The 26,746-nt window shown below is 44.4% G+C and overlaps 1 protein-coding gene across 1 annotated transcript in view; it reads right to left on the bottom strand.

Moving 5' to 3' along the window:
- The window catches only part of SLC9A8 (solute carrier family 9 member A8), a 60,921-nt gene extending 58,377 nt beyond the window's left edge, over positions 1–2,544 (bottom strand). Inside the window, exons 1-2 of the mRNA XM_019726103.2 lie at positions 2,469–2,544; positions 441–619 (exon numbers count right to left, since the gene is read on the bottom strand). Coding sequence (XP_019581662.1) covers positions 441–619; positions 2,469–2,494 — 205 coding nt within the window. The 5' untranslated portion in view covers positions 2,495–2,544. The remainder of the gene's footprint in view (positions 1–440; positions 620–2,468) is intronic.
- Between the last annotated feature and the right edge of the window lie 24,202 nt (positions 2,545–26,746).

Raw genomic sequence — 26,746 nt, forward strand, 5'->3', positions numbered from 1 at the left:
GCTGAGCTGCAAAAACATTTCAATAAAAATTTATATGGAAGCTTAATAGATGAGACAAAATGCTGCTCTAGTCAGTCAGATGTCCTCCCATTTGACTCCCCCTCCCGTCTGCTACCAACACACACACGCACACGCACAGAGTTTGAAATCCACTAAATTAGATGTTTGAGTTTCTTTCTAGGTCAAAAGTTCTTTAATTCTCTCTTTCAAAGGACATCTAAGATATGATATAAAGGACTCTTCAGAATTCCTAAGCTCTATGATTTTATGAAGAAAAAGAAGTACCCTGTTATATAATGTTATGAACTGATCACTGTCCCTCAGTGTCTGACGTGAAACCCCAAATGGAGGACTTGACAAAGTGAATGGTCGTTTACACGGGGATAAGCACACAGCACACAGACACTCAAGATGGCAGACGATGGCGTTTCTGCATTCACCTAGGACGAGGAGGCTGAAGAAAATGGTCATGCCACTTGACTGTTCTTCCTGCTGAGCCTGCTCCCCTGTCTGCACAGGGAGGATGGGCTTGGCAGGGGTCGGGAGCACCAGTTTTGTAGTGACAACCAGGGTAGTGTGGAGGGTGACATTGAAACCTTCGTGAGTTGTGTTGGGGAACCTGTTGGGGGACATAAAAAGCAGAATTAAATACAGGAAAAAGGGCCCCTAAGTATCAACACACAAAGTCAGAAAGAGAACCTGGCTTTATGGAAGTTACAGGTCTTGCAACCAACAGGCAGGCCTTGGAGAGAAACGGATGTAAAACCTTTCTGCCTGCTGCCGCAGGGTGGTACCAGTGCCCTCAGGTGTTCTGAACACAGCCATTTAAGAGGACGGAACGGGGGGGAATCAGGGCCACTGTAGAAACCAATGATGCCTGCTCTTTGGCGTGTCGTGGGGGGTTTAAATGGAGACAAACTGGAGTCTCATCACTTCCAATGTCCAACATTCCCGGCGCCTTTATTTCTCCAATTTACATTCTTTGCCTTGGATTACATCCACATGTTGAAGAAACCACCCGACTTTGCCCAATTATTGATCTGGTTGGAATGCCCTACTCTACAAAATCCTTCTGATTTCAGAAGGCTCAAGTGTAACCTCCTCTGCAGTGCCCGACTCCACCCCACCGCTTATGTTCCTCACATTGTGTTGGGATTGAACACTAGTGCAATATTGATGTAATAATCATTGTAATTGACTGTAACAGCTAATGTTTATTGAAAACTGCTTCATTCCAGGGGCCAGGGCACATAAAACCTCTTGCTTAATAGGCATAACATGTCTGAGGTGGACACTCTTACTTTCCCTTTTATACCCATGAACAACAGAAACTCAGACACGTTGCAAAACTTGGCCAATGTCTCAGTGAATCTGGCAGAATCGAGCTTTGAGACCAAACTTGAAATCACTGGTCCCCTACCACCTCTTTTGCTTTGTGCTGTGAGGCCCAGTTTAGCGTGTGGGACAGAGCAGATGCTCAATAAATAAGGTGACTGAATGAAATGACCACCTCGCCAAGAGAGGTATCTGAAAAGTTGTTAGGTGAGGGAGTCAAATTTCAACCACCTTCCTTGTTAATTTTTACATACTCATTCCACAAATACAGATAGGGCATCTATAACATGCAACAGACTATGGCCAGTCGGTATGGAAATAGACTAAGAGAGATGCTTCCCCAGAAGTACCTGGGGGATACAGACACCCCACCTCATCTCATCTCCTACGCCCAGCTCCCTTGCTCTCTACACTCCAGCCATCCTGCCCTTCCGTCCCTCAAACGCATTAAGCCCCTTCTTGCTTCTGATCTCTTGCACTTGCTATTGCCTCTCTTAACCCTAAAGTTGCAGCCCGCACATCATTTCTTCTGAGTAGACACCCCTCCCCCCACCCTCTAACACTGTTTCATTTCCTTGCGAACACTGACATCACCTTGTCTATTTATGGTCTACTTTTCCCCCTAGAATGGAAGTTCCCAGGGGGCTGCTCCTCACCTGCCTCCTTCACTACTATGTGCCCAGGGTCTAAAATAGAGTAGATGCCCAATAGCTGATGAATGAATGAAACTCAGTGGAGGAGACAGATGCGAAAAATGATCGTTACAGTGGAGGAAGCGACTGGCTAAGTAGGGGTGGGGGGCTTCCTGGAGGAGGCGTTGGAACGCCCCGTAATCATCAGATGACCGAAAACCAGGAAAGTGAAATTTGGGTTGCGGTTTCCGCAAGACTGCTTTCTAGGCCTGCGCCGGGCGGCCGATCGCGAGCCCGAGGGTCCGACCTCAAGGAAGCCGCAGCGCGGGGATGCGCCCAGGCCCGTCCCTCCCGCCCTCCTCGCAGGCGCCGGCACGGTCAGTCCTGGCCAACCGGCACACGGAGCTCCGCCTTCCTGGGCCGAGGGCGGCCTGAGGCGCTAGCTGTCACCCGCCGGGGCCCAGCCCTGCCGCCTCCGCAGCCCTGGAAAAGCCCACTCACTCCTCTTCCGCCATCTTCTCCCCCATCCTGCGGAGCCTCCAAGACCACCGAGCTGGGAGCCGCGGGGCTAGCAGGGCCCGCCCGTTCTTGCTTCCGGCTTCCGCTGGAGGCGCGAGTCGGTCTACGAGAGGGGGCGGGGCCTCGGCCGCGCGGATGGCCCTTCTGTCCCTTCGACTCTATAGCCTGAGGGGGGGGCCAGGAGGCCCACGGCATGACCTTCCCAGGCATTTAAAGACAAGAGTCGATCCAGGGCCTCTTTACCCTCTGGCCCCACGAGGTTTCGGCTTTTCCCCACGATAGGGCGGGGATGTTTTGAGGGAAGCTCTGTGAGGTCCCTGAGAGTCACCCTGAGAGCAAGTGCTCTCCACCCAGTGCCCAGTACTTCACCATGCTGAGCGCTGGGAAGGAAGTTTCAAGCTTCAATGAGCAGAAGGACCCCATGGGTACACTTCCCAAGTCTGAGCCTCCATTTTCCTCAGCTGTAAAGAGGACTGACCACCTGGGCTTGGCAGGACTCTGCGGTATTCTAGCTGTAAACATTCACTGAGTTCTGATTATGTGCCTATCGTTAAAATAGGTGCTGATACTGTAGTGATGTGTCATTGATGAATTTGTTCATTGAGTCAAGAAATACTCATTAGATGCCTATATGTGCCTTGCAGTGGTCTGTGGAGTTGGGGTTACAGGAAGGAACAAGGTGAGGTTGAAGCAGTAGGGACCCCGTCAGGAGGGTTGGCACCCTATTGTAGGGCCGTTGGATTTGACACTACCTCTGCTGCTACCTCCTTCCTGGTCCAAGTCATCATATCTCATAACAGCTATAAAGCTGTCTAAACGGTCTCTGTGACCCTGCCATTGTTCCTATGGTCTTCCACACAGCGGCCCCCATGATCCTTTAAAACTCTGGTCACTCCTCTGCTGAAAATCTCCGTTGGCTTCCAAACTTGATCAGAGGAAAAAAACTTGGAGAACCTACAGGACTTAGGCCTTCCCCCTTCACCTCTCCGAGGTGGGTTCCCTCTCACCCTTTCCACTATGGTCACAGGGGCTTTCTCGGTGTGCCTGAAACACACTGAGAACGCTGCCACCTCTGCGCTTGCTAATCCTTTTGTCTAGAATATAGTCATGTGCTGCGTAATGACATTTCAGTCAATGATAGACCTCACGTATGACAGTGGTATACATACCATGTAGCCTAGGTGTGTAACACGCTATACCATTTCGGCTTGTGTAAGCCCACTCTGTGATGTTTGAACAGTGATGAAATCGCCTAAGGATGCATTTCTCAAACTGTATTTCAGTCAATAAGTAGCGCATGACTTACTCAGCTCTTAGGCTGCTCTTTGGCTCCCAGCTTTCCCACTTTCGGGCTTTTTGTTTAACCCTTACCTCTGCCATTACACCTTCTGTGGGGACAGAGTCCCACAGAGCAGTTTCCAGGCTCTCGGCCTCACGTGGAAAGGTGCTGGCTCGGGTAGTAGATGGCCATCAGCTGTGACTAGTTGGCCATCAGCTGTTACCGGTTAGCCATTAGCCACTGATGTAACTGCCGTGGCTAAGCTAGCACGGCGGATTGCAGTTAGTAAGTGGGGTTGGTTGGCAGAGAAGCAGACGGCGAATTGCGGATCATGTGGCCCTTTCTTCCTGTGTCTCCTACCCAGCCGCCAGCGAGAATACAATGGTATGACTCCCCTATCTATGGCTCCGTGGGTGTCCCTTTTTGACCTCACCATATCCTGCGTTCTTGTGCGGGGAGCAGGACTAGAGACCCCGCATGACACCCTACATGACACCTTCCCTTCCTTGTTTAAAATCTATGTTCCCTCCCTTTCCCTGAGTTATTTTTCTTTGTAATATCTAATGTATTATATGAGTATGTTTTACTTACATATTTGTTTATTGTTCTCCCTCCAAGAGACTGTAAACTTGCAGAATGTAGAAATTTTTGTCTGTTTTACCTCCAATGCCTAGAACAGCACCTGGCACATAGTAGGTACTCACTAATAAATGATCACTGAATAAATAAAGACGTTAGTTAACTCTAGATATGTTAGGAAACAGAAGGGTTTTGAAAAGTGCTACGACCTGACTTTCATTAGGACTCTTTTGGCTGCTTGTGGAGCGTTGGGGTGGGGCGGGGAGGGGGGGGGCAAGGAGAGAAGCCCACAGACCAGCTGGGAAGCCTGTCCAATAAAAACTGATGCCCGTTTGGATTAAGGTGATACCATGGAGACAGCAGGCATGGTTGAACTCTGGGTGCATGTTGAAGGCAGGGTTTGCTGTTGGACTGTGGCATGTAAAAGAGAGGAATGAAGGATGACGTCAAGCTTTTGGCCCTGGGCAGAGAAGAGCTCTGTCTGGCTCAAACCCAGTGTCCTCTGCCACTGCAAGACCTCTCAGGACCGTTGTCAAAGCTAACAGAGGATGTGCTTAAGATCAGCCAGGGTTTATCGAGTCCTTCTGTGGGTGTGGTGCTGGGCTATTGTTGCCTGAATTCCTTACATTTCTTTGAGGCAGATAACTATCCTAATCCATAAACTGAAGCCCAGAGAAGTCAACCACTTGCCTGAAGTCACGCAGCCGGCACATGTTGAGGCTGGGATTCAGGCACAGAGTCTGTGTTTTTAACTCGTACCCCCTTTTGCTCTCCACTGCCTTACTTTCTCTGGCTCTAAAATAGGACCAACAGCCTCTTCTCCCTTAGTACAGACAGCCTGGCGAAAATGAACTGGCCCAGGAGGATTGAGAGCTGGGCTCTGTCTGAGCCACACTTATTGACTGAGGGCTCGAGGCTGCCTCTTTTCTTGCAGCCCCAGAAAACCCCACCGAGCTGGAGTCAGGGCCCTCATGGGCTGGGGGAAGGCCCCTTGCATCAGGGTGCAGGCTGTGGGCCAGTCAGGATGAAAGCAGGGCCCTGAATTCAGCGATGGCTGCTGCATTTTATCTCCCGTCCCACTCACTGCCCTTGCCTGTTATCAGGTCCAGATCCATGCTTTGTGGCAATCATGAGCCTACTGCCAACCAGGAGGCTGCAGAACACCTGCTGTCAGGTCAACGGGTAAATACCAAGTCCTTCTCACCTATTCTTGGGAATGAATGTAAAGTCCATGGTCATTGCCCCCAGGAAGACAAATAAAGCTGTTTGACATGCAGTTCCTGGGCTCCTGTGCCCTGTCAAGCTGAGAAGGGACTGGCACAGGGCACAGCAGGCTCTGCTGCCAGGCAGTCCTGGCTCCCTACCCCAACTCAGGACCTGTGGGCGCTGTGACTCTGAGACCCCCACAGCACCTTCAGAGTCTCAGTGCCCCATCATAGTTTTGACAGAAGCCTTTGGAAGGCTGTTATAGGATTAACGAGAAAGCTCTGCCTTTGTTCTCTGTTCTCTCTGCCCTCCTACCCCCAATCTTGCCATTCAGGTCTCAGCTTAAATGTCACCTCCTCAGAGAGGCACTCCCTGACCGCTCAGCCTAAAGCAGAGGTTGGCAAACTTTTCTGTAAAGAGCCAGTAAATATTTTAGTCTGGTTGCTGTCGCAACAACTCCACTCTGCTGTTACAGTGCGAAAGCCACCAGAGATGATTTAGATAGGCACGGCTATGTTGCAATAAAACTTTATGGATATTGAAATTTGAATTTCTTATCATTTTCACATGTCACGAAATATTCTTTTGATTTTTTCCCCCAACCATTTAAAAATGTGGAAACCATTCCTAGCTAGGGGCCATATAAAAGCAGGTGGCAGGCTGGGTTTGGCCCACCATGGGGAGCTGACCTCTAGTCTAAAGTCTTAAAATAAGTGTTTCTGAAGTACTTATCATTATCAGATACTTTTTCCTTCTTCCTTCCGTCCTATGCTCCTTTCCTTCCTTCCTAAGTTTATCATCCATTTTCCCCAGTAGGATATAAGCTCCCTGAAAGCAGAGCGCTTGTCTCTTTCCTGTCTTTATTCCGTCCTTTATCTCTTCTAACGTTTCTTGAACACTTACTCTTTACCAGGCATTATTCCAACCACATTACGCTCTGTCATTTACTTAATTATTTATAAAAACCCCATAAGGCACTCTGAGTAGCCCAATTTTACAGCTGTGGAAACTTGATGTCTTATTCATCACTCTTTTCTCAGCGCTTAGAAAATGCTGACGCTGTCAACAAAACAGCTTTTTTTAACGGATCGGATATTTCATATATGTTTTTAAAGGGAATCAAAGTGGTCACCAGGTATACCAGTCAGGGTTCAATCAGAGAAGCAGAACAAACAGGAGAAATATATTACAATGTTTATTGCAAAGCATTGGCCTAAAACAATGCAGATTTTTATCTTACAGGTCTATAAGTTAGAAGAGTCATGGCGCTAAAATCAAGGTGTCAGTAGGGTTGCATCTGTTCCTCCTGAAAGCTCTAGGGAAAAATCTGTTTTCGTGCCTTTTTCAGCTTCTAGAGGCACCCACATTCCATGGCGTGTGGTCCCATCTTCTCTTCAAGGCCGACTTCAACCTCTGTTTTGGTCATCACATCTTGTCTATGACACTCCTGCTTTCTTCTTTCCTTAATAAGGAGCATCGTGATTACATTGAGCCTACCTGGATATTCTAGAATGATGTCCCCATCTCAAGGTTAACTGATTAGCAACCTTAATTCCCCCTTGTCATGTGATAGAACATATTCACAGGGTTTAGGGATTAGCACATAGACATCTTTGGGGGCCATTTTTCTGCCTACCCCATCATGGGAAACATAAGTTCTGTGTTGGCCTCCCCGTCATTTATTTTTACCATTTAGTATTGTTTCATACGGATTTACATGTAGGGGGAGAGTTGGGCTTAAATTTTTTTTTTAATGCCTATGGATGTAAATGTTTTCATCTGGTCCTGGTTACTTAGCATGTAACAGACACTAAAATCACAAGACAGAATCGAAAACTCTGGGTTTGTAGAATTCAGTGGAGTCAGATGCAACAGGTCCATCAGAGAGAGTTTATGAAAAAATAGATTGCAATCTTATCACAGACCCGCTGGCTCTCGGGCTGGGGCCTGAGAATCTGAATTTCTCTTTGGCTCTCCACTCCCATAGCAGACTCTGTTGGTGTTTGTTCATAACCTCTTGGAGGGTCCTACTGCGGCCTAAGTGCTTTCTCTCAGCACAGAATGAACCAGCTGTGCTGGGGAGCTCATGCTCCCAGAACAACCCTCAACCAATGACTGACAGGAGTTGGAGGATAAATACCCCCATTGCCTCGCCCCTTGGCTGGGACAACTCTGAGGGGCATGTTCTAAAAAGTTTCCCAGAGCTCCCCAGTGGGATTAAGCTCCAGCGGCCCACAATGGTGACCTGCTTTACACCACATACAGGAAACAGAACCCAGTACACGATAGGAGCAAATGGAATCCCCAGATGATGGTGACGGGAAATCCAGATGACAGCTGTGCACCAGAGGGGGTAACCAGTCAAGATTCCAGCCAGTCTGAAGACTCCAGGGGGATTTCTTCAAAATGGCAAATGAATACAATTTTGCTTACATTGAAAGTTGTTGAGAGGCCACTTGGACCACGGGCAAAAAGTTTGGAGTTGAACTGATAACAAATATTGATAGCAAAATTAGGTCTGCTTAGGGCGGAGGAAGACAACAAGACAATTATTATTAACTCAAGGAAAACTAAAAAGCTGTGCAGGAAAGCAAAGGACAACATAGTTTACCACGGAGCTGAGCTTTGAATGGCATTTACATAGTCCCAATTATGTAAATAATAAATATTGATCTAACCAAAATGATATTGAGAGGTTGGAGGGATGGGAAGGGTGTGTATATGAGCTGGGGCCAAGCGTAGGGAAACAAAGTGAGAAGAACCCTAAATATCTTACAGTGGGAAAGCAGATTACACTGAAAACTGGAAATTTTAAACATGGAAATAGAAGCATGTTATTTAGAGACATGGAAATAAATATATATATTTAAGAAATCAGCTAAAAAGTTAAAGTTGTTTTGGGGAGGAGGAAATGGAGAAGGGAGTGAAGTGGGGAATTTCTGTTTTTAGGAAATTTGACTTTTCAATTTATGTGCATGCATAACTTTGATATAAATAAAATCTAAAACCAAAAAAAATATATAGAAAAGAAAAGGACAGGAAAAACATATTAAAATGTTGTTTTGATAATAGCTCTCTGGATTGTGGATCACAGGTATTTTTTTTTAATTTGTTATATTTTATTTTTTCCCCCTGAAAATAATATACGACAAGGAATGAGAAAAAATATGATATTTTTTAAAGGGAAAAAGAAAAAAGATATGTCCAGGGGCCCCCTGGAAACTCGTGTTTCCGTCTGTTACCAGGTCTCCACATGGGGACAGTGGGAAGGATACAAAGGTGAAGGGACAGGAAGGGTGGGGAGGGGAAGGAAGACTTGACAGCTTAGTGACTCATAGAATAGGAAGGTGAGGCACTGTCAAAGATAGAAATATCAAATAGCCATGGCCTTGACCTCCTGTTTTTAAATAAGTATGACAAGCTGGCATATTTTTAGTTTATGAAAGGTGACTGGCAGTTACTGAGTGTCCCTCATGATAGGCAGAGTGTGAAAGGGCTTTACTTACGTTTCCTGCTTCTACTCTTACTTGCTGTTTACTTTGCATGGCTGTCCAAGCCGTCCTTTTTAAGCATTCATCAGATCGTGTTACTCTCTTGCTCAAAAGCATCCCATGGCTCCTCACTTGAACGTGAACGAATCCTCAACTCCTCAGAGTGCTCTGCAGGGCCCACTTGGGTTTGCTGCCTGTCCCAGCAGGGGTCTCTGACCTTCTCTTGTACCTTTTCCACTGTACCCGAATTCCCTGGGCTCCAGTTCCACTCCCTTATCTGCTCTTTAAACATGTCAAGCTTGTCCCCACCTTAGGATCTTTTTATTCTCTCCCACATTTTAGTCAATAATTTCATTGAACAAATCCTTACGTGGATCCATGGATGCTTGAAAATCATAGATATGAGCACTGAGCCCTCCATCTCCCAGCATGTCCTTTGGACAGTATAGACGTCATGTCACATGCCAAGTGTCCAGAGAGGCACCATGTACCAGGTATAATGAGAAATGGACTAAGCATGCTGACATCAGTACTGGGGTGTGTCTTTTGTTTTCCATAAATAAGTTCTTCCTGGATACTTATACCTGGAGGGGTCCTAGAAGGGCCATCCCATAGAAATGCAAAGCAAGCCACACATGTCATTTTAAATGTTCTTTTCGCTTACAGGAAGCACTTTACAGCTTCTCATTGGCAACACCCAGATGAAGGGACACATGAGGATGAGGTCCTCTGTCTTTATGGAGCTTGGGGCCCGGCGCAGTGGCACATGGAAATGGTCCGGTCCCGCAGTGCGGAAGCTCTCCGAAAATGGCCCCACCTCAGGACCTTTGCAGGTACTGATCCTTCATCTACTTTTTCCTAGATGTTTATACAGCTGCCTCCCAGCCATAATTCGGGTCCCATCACAAATGTCCACTTCCTCAGAGGAGCCATCAGGAACCACCCTGCTCACTTGCCCCAATCAGTTACTACCTCTTCCAACATTTTACTTTTTGTCCTCATTGCACATATCACCATGTGAAATTTTCCTGTTTTTTCTCTCTTTTAAAATGTTTTTTAAATTATTATTGAGATGTAATTCATATAACGTAAACTCTACCATTTGAAAGTGTACAATTCAATGGCTTTTAGAATATTTATTATGTTGGACAACAATCACCACCATCTAAGTCTCAAACATTTCCATCACCCCAACAAGAAACCCTGTACCTGTTAGCAGTGGTTCTCCCCTCCCCCATCCCCTGGCAATCACTTATCTACTTTCTGTCTCTATGGATTTGCCTATTCTGAACATTTCATATAAATGGAATCATATGTTTGGCATTTTGTGTCTGGCTTCTTTCAGTTAGCATACCATGTTTCCCCGAAAATAAGACCAGACAATCAGCTCTAATGCATCTTTTGGAGCAAAAATTAATATAAGACCCGGTCTTATTTTACTATAATATAAGACCCAGTCTTATGTAATATAATACTGGGTCTTATATTAATTTTTGCTCCAAAAAACGCATTAGAGCTGATTGTCTGGCTAGGTCTTATTTTCGGGGAAACACAGTAATATTCTGTTTCTTTTAAAAATTTACTTCCTTAATATCTATTATCCCCTTGAGACTCTCAGGAGCTCTCCTACCTATAACAGTGTGCAATATAAGTCATTACATGTGGATTAAGCACTTATTATGTGCTAGGTACACAGTAACACTAATACCCCCTTCAAGGAAACTCTTTCAAGCCTCCATCTTCTCCTCAGTAATCTTCAAGTCCTAAGTGGGTGATGGGCTAAGGTTAGTGGGCTGGTTTAGGGAAGTCTCCCCTTTCCTGGCCCAGCAGACATGATCTAGCTTTCTCTAGAAAAGGACACCTTACACCAGAATTGAAACAAAAGAAAAGCCCCATTGAGCACCTGTTTCTAAGGGGTTTTCCTGTTCATTTGGGACAAATTCAAGACAAATCTGTGGGACAGTTAAGATAATCACCTTAAACAGTGGAAGGGGCTATGGGACAAGGAATGTGGGAGGCCTCTAGTTGCAGAGAGAATAGCCTCTACCACCAACAAGGAAGTCAGTCAGGACCTCAGCCCTACAACAACCTGAATGAGCCTGAGAGTGGATTCTTCCCAGAGCTTCCGGAGGAGGATGCAGACAGGCTGCCATCTTGACTTCAATCTGTGAGACCTGGAGCGTAGAGCACAGAAGAGTCTGCAAGGACTTAGGACCTAAGAACTCTGAGCTGGAAGTAGTTTAAAAGAAAAAAAAAAAAATTCACCTTGCTGCCTTCAGTCAGCTGAAGGCAGGCTTGCTTTGAGACCCCCAGTGCTGGCTGGCTCACTTGGGCCAACGGGCAGACAGAGACGCTCATGAGAATAGGAGTTAAGAAATTAGACACTGCAGCCAAATTGCCAGGGTTTGAATCCCAGCACTGCCACTTACTAGCTCTGTCATTTCGGGCAAGTTACTTTCCCTGTGCCTCAGTCCTCTCAATATGTATTTCAGAGTATTATTTTTGGATAAATGAAATAGTATTCATGAAGTCTTAGAACCATGACAGGCTGTGATAAGTACAGATGTTTCTCAAAGTAACTCTCCCAGACAGTATATGGGTGCATAATGGGGTAACTGGTTCCCAGTGGTGCTGAGCCCCTTTATTGATTGGGTAAGAAATACTAGTTATGGTGGCATCTAACCAGTTTCCTCATCTCACATAAAGACCAAAAGGGAAGTTCCTCTCTGTTTCTGAATAGGGGAAAATTAGAAAAATCCCAGTTATTCATTAATACAAGAATAACTGCAAACATTGAAAATGATGACTCATATCTATATACATTGAGATAGGGAAAGGCCTGTGCTCTGCCTTGGCAATGTACTGTAGTGGTTAAGGTCATGGGCCTTGAAGCCAGTCTATTTGTGTCTGAATCCTAGCTTGTCCACCTATAGCTGTGTGATCTTGGCTAAATCACTTAACCTCTCTGTGTCTCACGTTCCCTGTCTATAAAAGGAGGTTAATAATAGTGCTTATCACACAGAACTACTGTGAAGATAAAATGAATTAATACACAGAGAGCAACTAGCATATGCATTGTAAGTATTCAATAAACCTTAGCTATTACTGTTAAATAAAATAATAGCACAAATATTAGAGCGTGAGCTCTGAACAACAAGGTTGCCGGTTCAATTCCCACGTGGGCCAGTGAGCTGCGCCCTCCACAACTAGATTGAAGGACAACAACTTGGAGCTGTTGGGCCCTGGAAAAATACACTGTTCCCCAATATTCTCCAATTTAAAAAAAAAGGTAAACTTAAAAAAATATAGCACAAATATACGTTAGGGTTTAAATCAATGTCTGTGCATTGAAAAATCTATGAGATAATTTATAAAATGCTCTAAAATTATGACTGTTTCACGCTCTTCATGCTTTTCTGTATTGTCTGAAAAAAATTTATAATAATAAGCCAATACTCCTTTTGTAATTAGAAAAAGAAAAATTAAGTTAAGTCCATTTGGGGGTGGGACTCTAGTAAAATAACTCTCTGTGCTCAATGCATTGTTTGCCTGTCCTCACCTTTGTGTGTTTGAGGACTGTTTTTGCCTGGGAAATTCATGCTAGAACACAACGTCATCCGTGTTTGCTCAAGTCCTTTCCCTGTGAATCAGGAAGAGCCTGTTAAAGGCTGGGTGGGTTCTTCCCCCTGCCCTACACTATGGTGCAGGAAGTAAGGTCCTGACTCACCCAGGCTGGGGCTCATTTGGCTCTTTATTTCACCCACAGTCATTCAACAGGGTTTGGGAAGCAAACATGGCCCATCCAACCAATAGAATTCCATGCATTCATCTCAAAGATAGAGGCAGATTCATATCTACTACCCTGGAAAGATGTTTGTGATGACACCGCTCAGTTAAAATAAACCAACTACAGAACAATATTTATTCAAAACAATAGGTGTTGAATACTTAGCCATTCTGTTCAGGGAACTGGGGACACAGCAATGGGAAAGCAGAGAAAAACCCCTGCCTTCAGAGAGCGGACATTCTGGAAGAAGAGACACAAGAAAACAAAATAAGTTAATCTAGATAATGAAAACTGTTACGATGCAACAGATGGGATGGAGGCAGAGCTACATAGCTGCGGTGCTCAATAAAAGGCCTCTCTGAGGAGGTGACATTTGAACTGAAAATGGACAGTGTGGTTCCATTTTTGTAAAAATTTCCATTATGTGTGTGTATATGTCTGTTTATTATAAACATGGAGAAAAAGTCTGGAGGGATAATCACCAGACTATTCGCACTTTTAGCTATAGATACTTCTGGAGTTCTATTCTATGCATTGACCTGGGCAAAATTCTCGAATCACCAAGCTGATTTGGGCAGGCATGGACCTGATATCCTTTTCTGATTCCCCACCTCAGTCAGACTAGGCTGGACTCCAAACTCATCACTGGAAGTAACAGAAACTCAAACGAGTCTAAAGGAGAATTGAGTCACATAAGGAAAAGTCCAGTGGTACAACTGGATCAGGCGTGGCTGGATCCAAGAACTCAACAGTGTCAAAGGTCTCTGCCTCTCTCCAGCTCCCATTTCTGCTTTCCCTTCTGTTGGCTTCTCACTCAGATAGGCTCTTCCCAAGGTGACCAACATGGTCTCCCGCAGCTCCCAGCTTCTGTCCTTCCAGCTCAGCAATCTTAGAGAGCAGAGAGTACCCCTTTCCCTGGGAAGACCAGTAAAGTTCTAGAGATGCCTGTCATTGATCCAGTTCAGATCACAGGCTTTCCAGGAACCAATCACATTGTTCTGAGTGACGCGGAAATTGAGGTGAGGATAATGCATCCTCTCCTGGGTCCAGAAGGGAGAGTCTCCCTCACTTGAACCACATCTACTGAGGAGAGGGAGAGGCCACTAAATTGCTGCTACAAGGCAAAACAACAACAAAAACAAAAACATGATAAGCACAGGTTGAACATTAACTATTTGACACCCAACAATGACACAGGATAGGTACACTTATTTCCATTGTATAGAGTAGAATTGAAGGTCAGGAACTTTTGTAAGACCAGACGTCTGTCTGATGCTAAAACCCGCAAATAACGATGATGATGTTGAAAATTACAGTAATAAGAACTACTATTTGTTGAGCACCTACTATTGCTAAACGTTGCAAGCATGATCTCATTTCATTCCCCCTGCCACCCTTCAAGGCAAGTTTACTGTGTAGTTGATTCCTTGACATCCATTCCAGCACAACCATTGGCCTGGGACCAAATTGGTCTAAGCCAGTCATAGGAATTGCATCCCCTTGCCAGAGATTGGTTCAGGAAAGCACATGTGACACAAATCTGGCCAATGAGAAGTGAGGAGACTTTTGCCAGGAAAGTTCCTCCTCACTCTTCCAGGAGAGGGTATGAAAGCAACCCTATTTTCCTCTTGGACATGAAAGAGGATACCTGTAGCCCTGATAGCTCTTGGCAGTCATTCCACCATCACGAGGAGAACCAGCCTCAGGATGAAACCAACACTGTAGACTGCAGAACAGAAATGGAAAGAACCAGGCAGGGTCCTTGAAGATATCATTAGGCTGCTAGATCTACCACTGTCCTGTTAGGGGAGGCAGGATAGCCTGTTCCAGTTAAGCCAGTTTGAGTTTTATTAGCTGCTTCTTTCTAGCAAAAGGCATTCTAATGGACTCAGTATGGATTTATAAAATCTTTATGTCACAGATGGGGAAATAGGCTCAGAGATATCAAGTGAGTTGCCTAAGGTCACACTGTGAGCAGGGCTTCGATCCAGCGTTTGTCTGATTCCAAACTCATCACACTATATGGTTCCCACACAGTAGTAACCTTCCTTCTGCTTGATGCTTTTTAAGTACCATGACATTGAATCCTTATAATTACCCTGCGAAGTAAGTGCTTTTATTATGCCCATTTTGCAGACCACAAATACCCATAGGGGAGGGGAGGCTGTTTAGCAGAGAAGCTTTTGGATCTGAGGACTGCTTTCAGGTTTATGATTCATAGCCAAGGACAGACAATGGCCAGGTGGAAGGAGACGGGGGGAGTAAAGATGGGGAGCAAAGAATTCCTGGAGGTTGCAAAATATCAGAACCTTATTTCAACGCTGCTGAAGTGTTGAGCCAGGAGGATTGGGAAATAGAGCCCCAGAAACCCATTTGTTCTCTCTTAGGATTGGCTCTTAATTAATTTTAAATTTCAATAAAAAAAAAGTCATGAAGGAAATACATCACCGTTTTAGAACAAAATGGAAATATAGGCATATAATAAGATAACATGATTCAAAAATATTACCAATACTCCAGCTGTATTGGCAATTATACTCAACTCTTCGTGCCTGCTTCATCTGAATAAGGTAGTCAGGAAAGCGTCTCGGAGGAGGTGGCATTTGAGCTGAGGCCTGAAGGATGAGATGGAGCTGCCATGGGAAGAGTGTTCCAGGCAGTGGGAACAGCACATTCAAAGGCCCTGAGCAGGGAGTGAGGTTGGCTGACTAAAGGGACAGAAGGATGGCCAATGGGGTTCACGAGAAACAAGGGGGGGTGCGGGATTTGAGGGAGAGGAGGTCAGTGAGATAGAGTTAGATTTCCACATCGGAGGAAATGGGTTTGGGGCCAGAGAGCTGCTCCTGTGCCCAGCGCACAGGTGATGGGCCAGTAATATAAGCAGAAGTTTCATTAATCGACATCAGGTTTCTGGAAGGGAGGGAAGGTGAGGGACACTTTCCAATTCAGGTCAGTACATTTTCACCAAGTGCCCACCTTGTGCCAGGCCCTGCCCAGAGTTCTGGCCTCCAGGAACATTTGCTTTGGAGATCAGAAATTCAGGGGCAGTGAAGGCAGTAAAAAAGCATTCTTCCAAAAAGTACACCTGACTGGCCAACAAATGGATGGAAAGTTCCATAAGGTCCCTCCAAAGCAGGCAATGCGAGTTCAAACACTTAGAGAAGTTTTGCAGCCACGGACTGACAACAATGTGATAATCAGAAAATGCAAAAGTATAGAAGAGGGGTTAATACCTCGGGCTCTGGAAGCAGCCTCTCTAGGTTAATACCATGCTCTAGTATTCCTAGCTGAGTGATTTGGGGCCAGTTGCTTCACCTCTCTGTGCCTCCATTTGTCTACCTGTCAAATGGGGATGATAATTGTCTTTACCTCAAAGTATCTTGGAGGGTAATGTGAGTTATTTCACGTTAAACATTGAGGAAGGTGCCTGGCACATAATTAATTCCATATGTAATGGTGGTATTATTATTGGTGAGGAAGTGGGGAAATGGGAACTCTCATACACCGCTGTTGGCAATTGAAATGCAACCACCCTGTGACCAGCAACCCCAGTTCGCATGTGCAAGGATGGGTGTGGTTGCTTCGCCCATAATGGGCCAAAAGTGAAACCTACTCAGCATCAGCAGGAGAATGGGTAAATAAACTGTGACATGTTCCCATAAAGGAATACCAGTGAGCAGTAAAAATGAATAAACTAGATGTAAATAAGTCTTAAAAATATAATGTTGTGTGAGGAGAGAAACTTTCAGAAGTAAATTCTTAGCATGACATCATTTGTGTAAATGTTAAAACCATAAAAAAATGATATACACAGAGGGTGCCCAAAAAATGTATACACATTTTAAGAAAGGAAAAAACTGTATTAAAATTGTACTACTCAATATATACCCATAACAAAAGATGAACACAAGTCATGTGTATACATTTTTGGGGCACCCCTGGTATATATTAATGACAGGGAAAATATTGAAATATTTAGCAACTGGCATAACCCAGGCACTGACCAAAAAGAACAGAGGCTGACCATATATGTCCCAACAGGTAGTTCATGTTGCCCATTGCTTCTAGGATAAAGATGTGGCTTCTCCCTGCTCACCAACCCGCCTCCTCTCCTCATCCCTCTTTTATCTATTCTATTGCTTATTAGCTGTGTGACGTCAGGCAAGTTGATTAATCTCTCTGGGATTCAACCTTTTCATTTGTAAGATGGGAATAATTCTTGCAAAAGCTAACACATGCATAGAGTTTCCCATGTGTCAAACACTCCTTATAATCCTCATAATAACCCTTTGTGGTAGGCTCCGTTATGGTCCATTGTGTGTATGTGGACACTGAAGCAGAGAGAATCTGAGAAAATTGCTCATGGTCTATAGAACCTAACTTATAGGATTGTTGCAAATATATACTAAATGATACATGTTAAAAGGCTTAGAAAAAGGTCTGGCACTGAATAAGTGCTCAATAAATATCAGCAGTTGTTATTATGTCACTGCCCTGTTCATAAATCTTTGGTGGCTTACCATTGCCCTTGAGAGACAGTTTGAACTGCTCAAGATGGACTACAAGGTCATGGTCTTTTTCCTTCCCTTCCCCCATTCTCCTTCCCATTTCCCCTTGTTCTCTGTCCTCTAGTCAATAGGCTTTCTTTTAATTCTTCCCACAACCCTCATTTTCCCTGCCACTGGGCCTTTGCACATGATATTTTCCCTGAAATGCTGCTCCCCCTTGCTCTTCTTTTACCTGGTTAGCCTCTAAACACCTTCACAAATCATGTACAATGACATTTCTTACAGGAGGCCCTCTTGGAATGAGTCAAGTCTTCCAGATCTATGTTCTATGGCTTTCTAAAATTTCCCATAAGTAATGGTTATCCCTCCTGAAATTGCTTCTTCTCCTTCCCTCCTCCTGCTTTAATAGATTACAGGAGAAAATAACCAAATTTATTACGTATGTACTTACAGGAGCTCCATAAGAATATGGGACCTTCGGAAATACTTCTTTAGTATTGGTCTCCCCCTCTCAATTGTTAGCTCTTGGAAAGCAGGGAATTTTTCTGACTTTATCATTGTTGTGGGCCTATGGCAGGCATTGCAGACAAACCTACCCTGTCCCCAACCCCTCTAATGTGGCTTCCAGTACTATAAAGTCTAGAAAGTGTAAAAACACACATTTCCGAGACTTCTGTGCAGCAAGAGTGACACGTGGCCTAGGTTTCCCTGGTAAGCCTTGGAGGCAAAAACAAGCTGTGGGATTCCAAGTGGTGGCATCTTCTGGCAAACACAGTGGTGAAGGTATGTGGTCCTTCTAAGGAATAGCAGGGGAATTCTACAGCCAGTCCTTAGCTTTCTAAGTCTGAGCAGCAGGGGCAGAAGCAGCAGAGATGTTTCTGTTGGAACAGTTTAACATTGAAAGTGGATATTTCTCCTGCCTTTGATGCTCCTGCCTGCACTGTTTGTGATTGTTTAGCAATCTGGAGTACTGCCTAATACCTTTAATAAATCCCTTTCTTCTTGATCTGGCTTTAGTTGATTCTATTGTCTGCAATTTAGAATGCCTTGCCCAAGCACTTAATGAATGTTTGTTGAATGAATGAATGAATGAATGAATGGTGCTCTCTTAGTAACTTTCCTATTCCCACTGTTTTTATACTCAAGAAGTAACGTTATAGGACCTGGATGGGTACTGTTCTTTCAAATGTCAAGGACAGGAAGATGACGTGGAATGTCTTATCACTGGCAGGACAGAACGCGGAGGCCTTGCAGATAAAAGAGTCTGAGGCAGGAAGTAGGGTTATCTCATGGGGCAAGCAGGGGAGCTGGCTGGAGCCTTGGAATGAATGGGTTCAGGGAAAGGTTGATGTGTGAGAAAGAGGGAGCAGGTAGGGTGGATCCCTGAGCCGTCGCAGGGCCAGCCAGGGGGGTTTCTCTTATGGGGGCCCTTTCTGCTATGCACACCAGTAGGTCAGTGTCCGCACTGCTTGTCAGCTGAAAAAGAGGTTGGGAAAATACACTTATGAGGCAAATGTTTTCAAAGAATGCTTCCCAGGAAGCACTGAAGGGGGAAGTTGGAAGTGAGACAGGGAAGGGAAAGAAGCCAATAGAAGGTGAGTTACTGAGTAGGTCATCACTTTGGGAAACTGAGGCTCAAATCCATCATGGAACTCCAGTACACAGGGTAAAACACACGTTAGAATTGTCCACCCAAGGGACAAGAGAGTAGGGATATTTATCCATCAACTCCTGTGAGTCACTGGTTAAGGGCTGTTCCTAGGGGAGGGTATACCCCCCCACACTCCATTGTCTAGGAATAGAGGAATAGCAAGGTGGAAAGAGCCCAGGACTCCAGCCTGTGGAGCCATGCCATGCTGGCTCCTCTATCCCTAGAGAAGCATCCTTGTCTGCATGTTCCAGGATAGCTCCCCAACAATGCCATGTCTGTTATTTCAGCCAGCAGGAAGGGAACAGTGAAGGGAAGAGCATTGCCAATTCTTTGTGAAGGGTAGGACCCAGAAGTGGGGCCTGGGGATATGTTGGAGAAGAGCTTTCCACTGCCTATAACTTAGTCACGAGGCTCCAGCGTGCTGCAAAGGATCCTGGGATATGCGGTAAAGCTGTGGGAAACTGTGTATCCAGCTAAAAATCAGGTGTTTTCTTACTAGGAGAGAGGAGGCAGGGACAGATATTGGGGGGATCATTTGTAATCTTTGCCCAAAGCATCTGACTCAAAGTAGCTCTACAAAAGATGACTGATATTGTTGTTGCCTTTTCTTTGAAAAACCCTGTAGGTATATTTGAAAAATACACATAAATGCTGGGTACTGATACCACCCTACACTAGACTTTGGAATCAATAAATCTTTATTTCATGCCTTCCTAGGCTGTGTGACCTCGTATAAATTACTTAACCTCTCTGAGTCATCTGTCAAGCAGGGATAAAGGTATATTATTCATGCATGGACTGGGAAAAACAAATAGAACAATAAACATAAAGCTCAAGAACAATGTCCAGCCCAAAGGGGAGCTTAATAAATGGTCATTTTATTGATAAGAAATGTGCATGGTGGGTAAGAACATGAGCTCAGGGCACAGACAGACCTGGGTTCAAATAAAAAATCTTCTACTTCCTAGCTGGGCAACTTACTTAACCTCTCTGTGCCTGAAGTCCCCTCATCTGTGAAATGCGAGTAATAACAGCTCCAGCCCACTAAGCAGTTTTGAGACTCCAAGAAATGGCTGACACGTTGAAACCAGCCAAGCAAAGTAAGTTATTTTTAAGTTCCTGTTCCCACTTTGAACTTGTGGAGGAAGAGGCAGGGTCAAAAGGCTGTTGCTGCAAACATAATTTTGGGGAAAGAAGTCATACATGAAAGAATTAGTACTGTATGATGCCATTACATCAAGTTCAAAACCAGAGAAAAATAATCATTGGTAGGGGAATCAAGGTAATGGTTACCATTGAAGGCGGTAACAGAGACTAGAAGGGGCCTTTGTGAAAATGTACCGAGCTGTCACTTGTGTGTGCATTTTTCTGCATGTAGGCTATACTTCAATAGAAAGTTTCCTCCAAAAACTATCTGTGGTTTATTGGAAACAAGTAGGGGCTAAGGGCCTGAGGGACATAAATGGAGGCATCCTTCCTTGCCAGCCACCACAGTTCCTGTTTCAGCTCAGGGTATAGAGGGCTGCTTCCCCTCTAAATGTTGGACTTGGCACCCACAAAATTCCCCTTCCCACTGTGATATGGTCTGATTACCACATCAGGGTACAGTGTGGTGCCCACAGAATTTTCCTTCCCCCTGTGATGTGACCTGATTACCATATCCGGGTCCAGTCTGGTGCCAGCCAGCCTGACTGCCCATGTAATCAGCTCCTGGACTGTGGGAGAGACTGGTTTAGGCAGGGAAATGTCAATAAGTCACCAAGAACAGAGGCCTGATATCATTGATCTCACGAGTGGGGTTGGTGTTGTTCATTCTTTATTTCGTCAATTCAAACATTTTTTGACACCCACTATGGGATGTAGTTCTAGGTGAGGTTCCTGGTTAATACAAAGATACTTCATTCATTCATTCATTCATTCATTCATTCATTCATTCATGTATGCAATAAATATTAATTGAGCATCTACCAGACACTGTGCTAGGTACTGGAGATGCTTCTATATAGAACACAGACATGGTCCCTGCTCTCCTGGAGCTGACTTATTAGTGGAGGGAGATGGACAGTAAATAAACAAGGAAATATAGCAAATATACTGTATGTTAGATGGTGAGGAGTGCTATGGAGAAAAATTAAGCAGAGATGGGAATATGGAGCATAAGACTTTTCTGGAGTCTGAACATGTTAACAGTGTTCAGACAATGCCTCCCTGAGAAGGTGACATTTATTTAAGTAAAGACTTGAAGAAGAAGAGGGAGTGGGCCATGTGAGGCAAGAATGTTCCAACCAGAGGAGAGTGAGGAGCTGAGGTCGGAGAAGTTGCAGGGGACAAGACCCTGCAGGTCCTGTGGGCCAGGGTGCGGAGTTTGGCTTCTACTCCTAGTAAGATGGGAGCCACTGGAGGGATTCGAGCAAAGAAGTGATGTGATCCACCAGGGAATATCGGAGAACAGCATGCCTCTCCAGGGCCCATCAACTCCAAGTTGTTGTCCTTCAATCTAGCTGTGAGGGGCACAGCCCAGCTCCAAGTCCAGTCACCATTTTCAATCTTTAGTTGCAGGGTGCAGCCCACCATCCCATGTGGAAATCAAACCGGCAACCTAGCTGCTGAGAGCTCACGCTCTAACCAACTGAGCCATCCGGCCTCCCAGAAGGGACATGCTCTGGTTCTGTCTTAACTTAGGTGGCTGGTTTGAGAACAAGTTGTTGAGAAAAAAGATGGAAGCCAGAAGACCAGTGAGGAGGCTGCTGCAATAATCCAGATGAGAGATGATAATGGCATGGCCCAGGATGGTGTCAGTGAAGTGTCTGTTCTGCATGAATTTTAAAGGTGGTGTCTAAAAGATTGCCAATAGATTGGATGGGGGCATAGGGTTGAGAGGCAGAGCAGAATCCAGGAGCGTGCTCAGATTTTAGGCCCATGCAAATAGAAGGATGAAGGAGACATTACCTAAGGTGGGGAGGGCTGCAATAGGCCAGGCTGGGTGAGAAGGTCCGGAGTTGGATTCTGGGCATGTTTGTTTTGAGATGGCTGTTAGGTATCTAAGTGTAGACGTGGAAGAGGCAGGTGGAGATCTGATCCTCAAGTTCAGGACAGAGATCTGGGCTAAAGTATACATCTGGGATGTCAGTGTTTAAATGGTATTTCAAGCCAGGAAACTGGATGGGTAAAGATGTCTGAGGAAAGAGCAGTGAGGCACATCCAACACGGTCAAGGTCAGAGAGATGAAGAGAAAACAACAAAGGAGACTGAGCAGGAGCAACCATCATTAAAATAATATTGACCCACCATCATTAAAATAATAGCTACCCTTGGAAAAGATTGCACGGAAGTAGAATGCGTGCCAAGATAAATTTTTACTAAAAAACAAGCCAAACAAATCCAAAGTGCAGAAATGTGTATATTTATGTAAATAAAAATATACATAATATTTTAAAAACATCATAGATTTGTTCCAGCAAAAATCATCGATGAATGCTAAATCTAAGGGTTCAAAGAAATTTAGAAGGAACAAAATATTTCATCGGTCTTCATATGCCCCCCAGCAGAGTACTTGTTTCTTTCAAGGAGAACTATACCTTCACCATGAGGTCAAAATCGGCATCACCAAGGCAGTGCAGACGAACGTCTTCTTTCTCCAAATATCATACCCTGAGAAATATACATTACTGAAGTCATATTTCAGCCAGGGATGCAGAACCTAAATCCAAATGGGGCAGATGGTATCTTCCAAAGATGGTCAGACCAGTATGTATCCCACTGTAAATGCTTTTCTTATGAAGTGACATTGACATGCCTTGCCCAGAGGTAGAGTCCCCTGTCCTTGAAACTGGGCAGAACATTATAACTTCCTCAACTCATAGAATGCAATGGACGTGCCACAGCATGACCTCCAAGGCTAGGTCATAAAAGGCAATATGGCTTCCTCCTCTCTCTCTCTCTCTCTCTGTCTCTCTCTCTCTCTCACCCTTCCATACCAGCTACCGTATTGTGAAGATATGTGAAGAGGTCCTGTGTGTGCCTGCAGACCAACACTCCTAGCCAAGTCCCATCCAGTAGCCAGGATCAACTACCAGATACATGAGTGAATGGGCCTTCAGATGACTTCAACCATAGCCTTTGAGTTTTATGTCATAGCTGATGCCCCAGATGTAAGTGGGTATGTCTTCTCCAGTAGGCCCTTTCTGAATTCCTGTCCTATTGGGATTCGGAATAACTTGTTACACAGCAATGTTAAACAGACAAACCCCAAATAAAGAACATTCTGTGAAATAACTGACGTGTATTTTTCAAAAATGTTAGTGTCATAAAAGACAAAGAAAAGCTGAGGAATCATTCCAGATGAAAGACAACTAAAGAGACATAATAACTAAATGAAAAACATGGCCTTGAGTTGTACCCTGTACGAGGGAGAAAGTGTTGTAAAGGACATTACAGCAACAATTTACAAAATTAGGATATAGATGGTAAATTAGTGTATCGAGGTAAATCTCCTGAATCTGGTAACTGTGGTATCGTTACACCAAATATCCTGTTCTTAGGAAATACATGCTGAAATATCAAGGGACAAGTGATGTATGCAACTTATTCTCAAATGATTCAGAAACATAAATATTAATAATAATGAATAAATATATTCACATGAAAGAGAGGATGATAAAACAAACATGGCAAAATATTAAAAATTGGTGAATCTGGGTAAAGGGTATTCTGGAATTCTCGGAATTATTCTTGCAATGTTTCTACAAATTTGAAACTATTTTGCAAACTGTGGTTACATCTGGGGAGGGGAAGTGGGTGAGGAAAGAAAGAGGGAGGGAGATTAACCTTTTCACGCTTGTTCTTTTTGGAAGTCAAATAAATAAGTAAACACTGAAAAACAACAAAAGTTAATTTATTAGACACATATCGTAGGCACTGTGTGAAGCCACTTACGTGTTTGAGACGATTCTTATTTATTTCTCTCTACGCCCACAGCATGGAGGAGGAAACTGAGGCTTGGAGAAGGGAGGTGACTTGCCCAAGGCAGAACCCAGAACCAGCAATTAACCCAGGTCAGTCTCATTTCAGAGGCCTCAAAGTCAGCTGGGAAAGATCTTTGCCCTTAAAGAGAGGAGATTTCTCAAAACCTTCTTCATTATCTAAAGGAAAAACCAAAAAGCCTCAGGCTCTTAGCTGTGTCGGTGTGGGTCATCCATCGTGAAGACTAATCTGGGGTGTAACTATTTGACCAAACAGTCATCCAACAGATGTTTATTGAAAATCTTTATTGGGCCCAACAGCAGATTTGCCATGACTTACCAGTATTGGCACATGTTAGGAGTTCTAGAATGTTCCAGGATGAGTGAGGGGCAGCCAGGTTACAATCCGGAAGCAATTTCCATGTAAATTGCCTAAAGAGGTCTCAGAAGAAAGAATCCTGACTCTCTAAGTGTCCAATAATTTGAGATGAGTTATTATTTTCTTTGTCAACAAACACTCATTTGCTTACCTATTTCACATTTATAGTTCAGTATTCTTTTCCTAAAAGTGCATGAACGTCAGAGCTCGTGACCACTCAGAGTCAAAGAGGGAGCTCCAAGTCTGATGGGGCTGAGCAGTTAAAACACAGGCCAGACGCCCCGCTGGGGAAATAGAGGCACCTTGGGTGGGCCTGATCCAGTCACTCAAGAAGTCCCAGGGCTTTCTTTACCCCTTGCCTCGCAGTTGCCTCCAAAACTCCCTTTTGACCAGCAATCGCTAATGTTTGTTGTCTGTTTTCCTGCCATCCCAAAAGTGACAAGGGTAACTAGCGATGGCTCTATATAGCACCTGTGTGATATTAGGTAATATAATGAATGCTTCTTCTGTCTTTCTAAGTCTTTCACTAAAGCTATCTCATTTAAGCCTTAAAATAATCCTATGAGGGACACACTATTACCATCTCCGTTTTATAGGTGAAGACATTGAGGCATGGAAAGGTTAAGTACTTTGCCAAGGCCTCAGAGTTGGCACCTGGAGGAAGCAGGAGTCAAACCTGGGCAATGGGTTCATGATCCCCAATACTATCCGCACCTGTGGCTCGAACCTGCCCAGAAGCCCAATTTTCCTTTGGAGATAGAGCCACCTGCCCCCACTTCAGAACACGTGCTTTGGGTGGCGCTGACCTCCCTCGCTGGCTCTAGGGTGGGTCATGTTACCCAGTCCTGGCCCATCAGAGCCACAGGTTGTCCTGGCTACAGTGATTAATTCAAAGATGACCCCAGCCAGGTCAATGAGAACCCTCCCTCAAACCTCTACTAAAATCATGCAGAAGAAAGTACTCTTTAGAGTGGCTGGATGGTAAGAGCTACCGAGGCCATCTTTGTCATCTGCTTAAGAGAGAAGTCAGCATAAGCAAATGTGAGCTGAGAGACCAAGCACGACTGAGCTCCTGGATCCAGCCATGCCTGCAACGCCGGTAGGCTTTTCCTTTATATGAGCTAATATATTCTGCCGCCCCCTGCTTTTTTTTTGGCTCAGATCAGTTAAGCACATACAAAGAGTAGATGTTCAAACACTGGTTGTAGTTTAGGTCACGGTCACAGACCATCCCCTTACTTTTTTAAAAAACTTTTTTCTTTAACAGCTCTATTGAGATATAATACACGTATCATATAATTCACCCATTTAAGGTATTCAATTTAATGGTTTTTCATATATCCAGAGTCGTGGGCCATCTCTACGATCAATTTTAGAACATTTTTATCACCCTTAAAAGAAGCCTCATATCCATTATTATCCACTATCCACGTACCCCAAAACCCCCTTCCTCTCATCCCTAGGCAACCACTAATCTACTTTCCATCTCTATAGATTTGCCTATTCCAGATGCTTCGTATAAATACGATCATATAATGTGTTTTCCTTTGGGTCTTCCTTTCACTTAGCATGTTTTCAGGGTTCATCCATGTTGTAACATGTATCACTAATTCATTCCTTTTTATTGCTGAATAAGATTTCATTGTATGGATAGACCACATTTAATTTATCCATCCAGCAGTTGTTGAACATTTGGGTTGTTTCCATGTTTGGCTATAATCAATAACGCTGAGGTAAATGTAGTGTGCGGATTTTTGTGTGGACATATGTTTTCCATTTGGGGGTATATACCTGGGAGTGGAATTGCTGGGTGATATGGTAACTACGTTTAACTTTTTGAGGAACTGCCCAACTGTTTTCTAAAGCAGATGCACCTCTACAATTCCACCAGCCATGTATGAGACTCCCCCAATCTTGTTTTTGTTGCATGACTCTGGCAAGTTATTTTAACTCTCTGGACCTTAGTTTTCCCATATCTGAAATTGGGATGCACTCTTGTGAGGATTAAAAAGAGAGCATGCATCGGTGATATTGTAGACATCAAGGGAATGGGCACTGTTCAAAAAGGAATGCCCCACCAATGTCACCATGGCAAAACAGGAAGAGTCTATACAGTGTTACCCGGCGCGTGGCTGGCATTATCGTAAACAAACTTGTTAAGGGCAAGATTCTTGTCAAGAGAATGAATGTTTGTATGAGAATATGAAGCACTTGAAGAGCCGAGATAACTTCCTGAAATGCATGAAAGAAAGCGATCAAAAAAGGAAGGAAGCCACAGAGAAAGTTGCCTGGGTTCAACTGAAGTGCCCATCTGCTCCAACCAGAGAAGCACATTTTGTGAGACCAATGGAAATAAGCCTGAGCTACTGGAACCCAAATTCCCTATGAATTCATGGCAGGATAGGTGTAAAAAAAAATA

The sequence above is a fragment of the Rhinolophus sinicus genome, linkage group LG13 (genome assembly GCF_036562045.2).
Source record: "Rhinolophus sinicus isolate RSC01 linkage group LG13, ASM3656204v1, whole genome shotgun sequence".
In the NCBI taxonomy this organism is placed as follows: Eukaryota; Metazoa; Chordata; class Mammalia; order Chiroptera; family Rhinolophidae; genus Rhinolophus; species Rhinolophus sinicus.